The 6,000-nt window shown below is 40.1% G+C and overlaps 1 protein-coding gene across 1 annotated transcript; it reads left to right on the plus strand.

Moving 5' to 3' along the window:
• Positions 1-3,212: 3,212 nt before the first annotated feature.
• On the plus strand, positions 3,213-3,898 carry LOC120589535 (interferon tau-1-like). Its single transcript, XM_039847034.1, has one exon. It carries the CDS (start codon positions 3,213-3,215, stop codon positions 3,768-3,770), a length of 558 nt encoding a protein of 185 aa, XP_039702968.1. The 3' UTR covers positions 3,771-3,898.
• The last annotated feature ends 2,102 nt before the right edge of the window (positions 3,899-6,000 follow it).

The raw sequence follows: 6,000 nt of genomic DNA on the forward strand, positions 1-6,000 counted from the left end.
CAGCGGTTACGAATCCACTGAAGTCCAATCCAGCTCAGAAATGTAGTGAAGACGGGAGTCCTTACCACATGTCTACACCAATCATTTTAAATGAATCCGGGAGCTCATCTGTGCCCCTGTTGAGAAGGTTCCATGTCTGATTCCATGAGGAGGATGCTGCAGGACTCACATTTGCTCAAAGGCAACGGCGCATATCTAGAAACGGGAAGGAGATGAAAGTCAGCAGCACATTGAAGACTCGGAAGGAGTACAGCGACGTTTAATGTGTGGACTGGAAGAGGCAGGTCCTCAGGAGGTGAAACGATTCCAATGGGTAGCACTGAATCAGTTGTTTCTCCAGATCGTTCCTATTCAGACGAGGAGGAGATCTAAGTGGATTCCCTGAGCACAGAGTTCTCCCACGGAGATGTAGCCATTGGCAGCGTCCCCGACTGGAGACTCCGATACCACAGCATTTGCTGAGTGTTGGAAGGAACGACCGTTACTCCAGTGCCAGATGCAAACTTCTGTTTCCTTTGCCTGAACAATCTTCTCTCACAACTCTTTCAAAAGAACTGTGTCTACTTTCCTTAGCATTTAAAGTCAGTCGGTCAGTGCCTCATACTACACTTCTGCTGCCACACAAATGATTGGACAATAGTCCTTTGGCATTTGAAGTGACGCTCGAAATCCTTTATCACTGCACAGTTCCCGATCTGATTTCATCCCAGGGCCTTTGCATGGATCATAAATCCCAGGCCCATTTCAATTCACCATTTCTTTTAACAGGCCCTTCCAGACAAGTCATTATCTCAAATCTTCCAAAGGATTTGACCTTGGATTTTAGTACCTTCGGAATAATCCATCCTTCCAGATTTGTATTTCTCTCCCAACAGTCCAAATGGAGTTCTTGAAAAGACTGAGTTAATAACTTCAAAGATCTTAGGTCAGTAGCTGGTCCGTGTTTAACATGCAATAGATTTCGGTATTATCATTTAAAATATCATCATCAGTATTTTCCTGATTAAGATCAGATTCTTTTCTTAGTACCTTCTCTTTCAGTCTAGATTTCTCAAGGCAATCTTTAAATTGCCTGAGAAGATTTCTTAACTACATAGACTACAGGCAAAGGTTACTATCTACAATCTTACCAGAGAGGGTTGCTTGGGTTCTGGCACCTGGGTTCAGGTTACCATTCTCTTGAGAATTGGTTGGTGTGAACCTCCCTTCTCTCCTCAGAGCTGATTTCATGTGGATTGAATGGAAGAAGAATGAAGTGGTGGTCTTCAAGCCTGAAGGTTGCTCATTGATGAGAATGTAGTGTTCTTTGAGCCTCTGGCAGGGGCAGCCATTTCCCTATTTTGTGTAATTCCATTTTGGCTTTCATCCTTCCACTCTGTCACACCACCTGGTCCCATCTTTGCTTCACTAAATTTTGCTACCATAGACTTTGTCATTTACCCAGCACTTTCCTTCTTTCACATTCATGATGTCAGATTTACATTTGTTTTTTTTCTAGCCCACAAACAACTGCCCCTTTGCTTTCTAGGAAAGTTGAAATGAAAAATAAAAAATCTGAAGTCTTGAAAGTTAGAGAGAAAAACGGTGAAGCCTCTTTGCAATTCTGTTATTTCCCCTTATTTGCATTAACCTCAGGATGAAACAGAAAGTAATGCCAGATGAGCAAAAGAGAGTATACCCTGTAAGCCACTGTGGAAAAATTAAGTTATTAAGAATCTGTTTATTGCTATTATTTAAATTTAAAGTGGAAGAGCTCAAATAGTTTTTAAAAAGGTTATTACATTTCGACATAATAACTTGCACCTCACTACCCTGCATTTTGAGTATGACACAGAAGACAGACAAAGCAGCCCAATCAAATACGCAGATTAAACGAACAACAGAAGTGCGCTAGTTTCTGTCCTGTGAGTTTCTACAGAGAGACATTATCACTGAATCTCCTGCGCCCAGCTCAGAAATGCGAACCGAAGCACGTGTTTGAAATTTACGTAACGATTTTACAATAAAAGCTGTATTGGAAAATGAAAATTATCTGCCTACTAAAGGCAAAATGATTACAATTAGGTAAGTAATTCCTCCACCTACAGACAAAATTCACTTTGCTATCACCATGGAAGGCTCCTGATACTTGATACCTGGGGATGTGGGTCAGAAGAGGGGAAGGTTACCGCTGAAAACGAGGATCCTTTACACAAACATTCCAGCAGGAAGGGCAAGGATGCTGCATGGTTATTATATTACCGACAATGATACAAGCTCTCCATGGCAGGGGTATTCTAGAGTCCTCAAGATTTGATCTGCCTGACCTCACGGAATGAGTCCAGGAGAGTTTGGGTTAAGGACACTTTGTCACTCCAGAAGAAAAGGGTTACTAGAAGTGGCATCTCTCTCATGAGTCAGGTGGTGCTGGCAAAATAAAATGGTCTTGGGATTAGAATTCCCACACCTACATGCCCCAGAAGAGAACCGGCATTCCTGCTAAAGTATTGGCATGGATGAGCAGCATCGAAACCAGTTACACACGGTGGAAAGAAAGGGCAGTGTCTGTTGGAGCCCACGAAGCTCAACCAGACGGTCCTGCAAGAATGTGTTCTAGAAGAAAAAGAAACATCCCAGAACCCCATTCACTCATGATCATCAGCCTCTGCTCTGAATAAAACAGTAAGCGAATCCCAGTCCTTGGTTCTAAAGAGCTTATTCGGTTTGTTACCGAACAAAACACACAAACTCATAGGGCTGAGGCAGCCTGTCATCCCATGTAAGGCCAGGAGGATAAAAGTCCTACCCAGGTAGAAGGTCAAGTTGTGTTTCTAACACAGAGAACACCGATTTTTACGTATTAAAATATATACAAGAGTATGTGCACGTGTACGTGTAATTACATATCTACAACACTTCTGATTTTAGAACAAAATCTTTACTCAATTGATTGATATGTATTCACTTGTAGTGATACTTTGAATTACCTGGGAAAATTAAACTTCTATTGCAAAATTAATAGTATAGATTGATGATATCTTCTTGGACTCCACAGAGAACACATAAACGAAAACAAAAAAAGGAAGTAAAAATGTAGAAAATGTTGAGAAAGTGAAAATTATTGTGTTCCCTATTTAATGGCCATGCTTAGAAAGAATGTCATCAGAGAACCTAGAGTCCAAGGCTCCTCCTGACTTGCAGCTCAGCCAGGCCAGCAGCATCTCCGATTCGGCATGGCCCCCCTTCTCTCTCTAATCACCGCCGTGCTGGTGTTCAGCTATGGTCCCGGTGGGTCTCTAGGCTGTGACCTGTCTCAAGACCACATCCAGGTCAGCAAGGAGAACATCGCGCTTCTGCACCGAATGCAGAGAATCGGCTCTTTCCGCTGTCGGAAGGACAGAAAGAACTTCGGATTGCCACGGGAGATGGTGTATGGCAGCCACATCCAGAAGGCCCAGGCCATCACTGTCTTCCATGAGATGCTTCAGGAAACCTTCGACATCTTCGGCACAGAGCACTCCTCTGCTGCCTGGAACACGACCCTACTGCATGGGCTACTCAGTGGACTCCATCGGCAGCTGGAAGACCTGGGCACATGTTTGTTGCCGGAGATTAAAGAAGCAGAATCCGCCCTGGGAATGGACGACTCTACATTAGCCGTGAGGAGGTACTTCCAGGGCATCCGTCTCTACCTCAAAGAGAAGCAATACAGTGACTGTGCCTGGGAGATTGTCAGAGTGGAAATCAAGAGAGCCTTCTCTTTATCAAGAAACTTGTTAGAATGGTTATGAAACCAGGATGGAGGCATGGACTCACCTCGATATGATTCTCATTGGTGGTTGTGCCATATCATACTTGCGTATATAACATCGGGCATTTCGAAAATGTCTTTCTGCTTAAGTCACGGAAATTACTACTTTGATTCCTGATTGTTTTTTATGTATGTATATATGTATGTATGTATGTATGTATGTATGTATGTATGTATCTATCTATCTATCTATCTAACTATCTATCTGTCTACCTATCTATCTGTCTATCAATCTATCTATCTATCTATCTATCTATTTATTTATTTATTTATTTATTTATTTAATATTTAATTTATTGCAGTCCTTCTTGCATCTTTCATATTTAAAAATCGATGTAATGACATGTTCATCTTTACATTGTAATAAAATACATAAAACACTTTTACCTCACTATGTTAAGTTTGTTTTTGCTTTATTTATTAAATTTCTATGTAAAAGGTTCTGGAATTTATTTATAAAATCAAAATCCAAACCCTCGTTTTGTAACTGATTGTGAAGAATGGGTAGTATGATATTTTTACTATTCATTCCATTCAGATGATGTGTAGAAGCTGAGTGTCTAATTTCAAACTGTGTAACTCTGATCAAGAAATACAGTTACATAGAGTAAATATGGATAGTTCCTATTGTGTTTAAACTTTGTATCACCAAAAGGAAGTCAAAAACAGTACTGAGGTTTAAATTATATTAAATATCATGAAGCGAAAGAAAAGAAAGGAACAAAGAGTAAACATGCCAGAAATTTTAGATACAAAGGAGGATAAAAAGGAAAAATAACCTCAGATGTTTTTTCTCACTGGGAGACAGGTTCATGCACAAGTCTTATTGGCAGTTGGGAATATGGCTGTGTGATGAACAAAACTGCCATGGGAGGTATTAATTGGGAATGCCTTATTGCATATTGTGCAGTAATTAGGGCATCAGAATGGATGCGGTCACTCAGAGAGAGGACAATGAGCAAAGGACCTAAACATAATCCCGCAGACCCTCAGTGTTTAAGAGTTGGGTACAATAGAGTGTGCTAAAGGCACTGAGGGGGTGGGGGAGAAATGAGCTAGAGGATGAACAGGGAAGGGTAGAATGAGAGTACTGAATGAAGATGTGTTCCAAAGACACAGTGGAGGTCGTAGGGCCGGTGTGAACGAACTCCCCAGAACCTGGAAACAGACGCTCTTCGTGTCATTAGGATGATTTGGTTTATTAGAATGAATGGGACACAAACCAGATGGGACTAGATCGAAGAGGAAATACAAGAATGAGAATTCGAGACACTATGGATAAAAACTAGGTTCATAAACTTGTTTGTGGAGTGGAGGAGTAAAACAGAAGTTGCCTGGAGAAGGTGGGTTACCATGGCCCCTGCACAATTTTGCTCCTATTTTCTCAGAATCATTTTCATAGAACAGCTGAATTGGCACAACCATATGAACATTTTGAATGCTTGACTTATTCGACATAAACTCTTGCTTATTTAGGTATTTGTTATCATGCATCGCTTATTTGGCTAAAAAGTGAGTTCTCACTGTTCTAATGAATATCACTCTCTAGTGAATTTCAATGGTAAGCCTTTTGCAGTTGCAGTTCTTTTTTCCATCAAATTTACAATCAAGATTCATTGTCTTTTATCTGTTACTTCATTTACTCTAGTCTCATGTAGGTCATTTACATTATTTGTTTCAAACTGTGTAACTGTGGTCAAGAAATCCAGGTATATAGAGTGAATACGGATAGTTCATGTGTTGAAAGTTTGTGTCACAGAAAAAGAGCCAAAAACTTTACTAATGTTTATTTCATTCATATTAAACACTATGAAGAGAAAGAAAAGAAAGGAACGAAGAAGAAACATGCCAGAAATTTTAGGTACCAAGGGAGCTGAAAAAGAAAAATAACATTAGATGTCTTTCTAACGTGGGGACAGGTCCAAGCATTCCTTAGGACATAAGAGCCAGCGCTCCTCCTAGTCACTTTCGTCATTTGATTTTACACATTCAGATCCTTTTCTCGACAATCCATTTTTACATTAAATTCAGTATTCACTAGCAGCTTTTTAAATAGGTGATATGAGATGATAATCTACATTGCTTTCTGATAGAAATTTCCCGAGACTGTTATACGAAAATGTTAATTCTTTCCTTATCCTAAATCTAGGTAATTTGATGATACAACTAGTTGTGAGATTGTTTGCTTTATTAAAATGAGTATAACCTTT

This window comes from Pteropus medius, unplaced genomic scaffold (assembly GCF_902729225.1).
Source record: "Pteropus medius unplaced genomic scaffold, Ma_sr-lr_union100, whole genome shotgun sequence".
Taxonomy (NCBI): Eukaryota; Metazoa; Chordata; class Mammalia; order Chiroptera; family Pteropodidae; genus Pteropus; species Pteropus medius.

Coding starts and splice junctions, on each gene's coding strand:
- LOC120589535 (XM_039847034.1), top strand. CDS start 3,213: ATGGCCCCCCTTCTCTCTCTAATCACCGCCGTGCTGGTGTTCAGCTAT.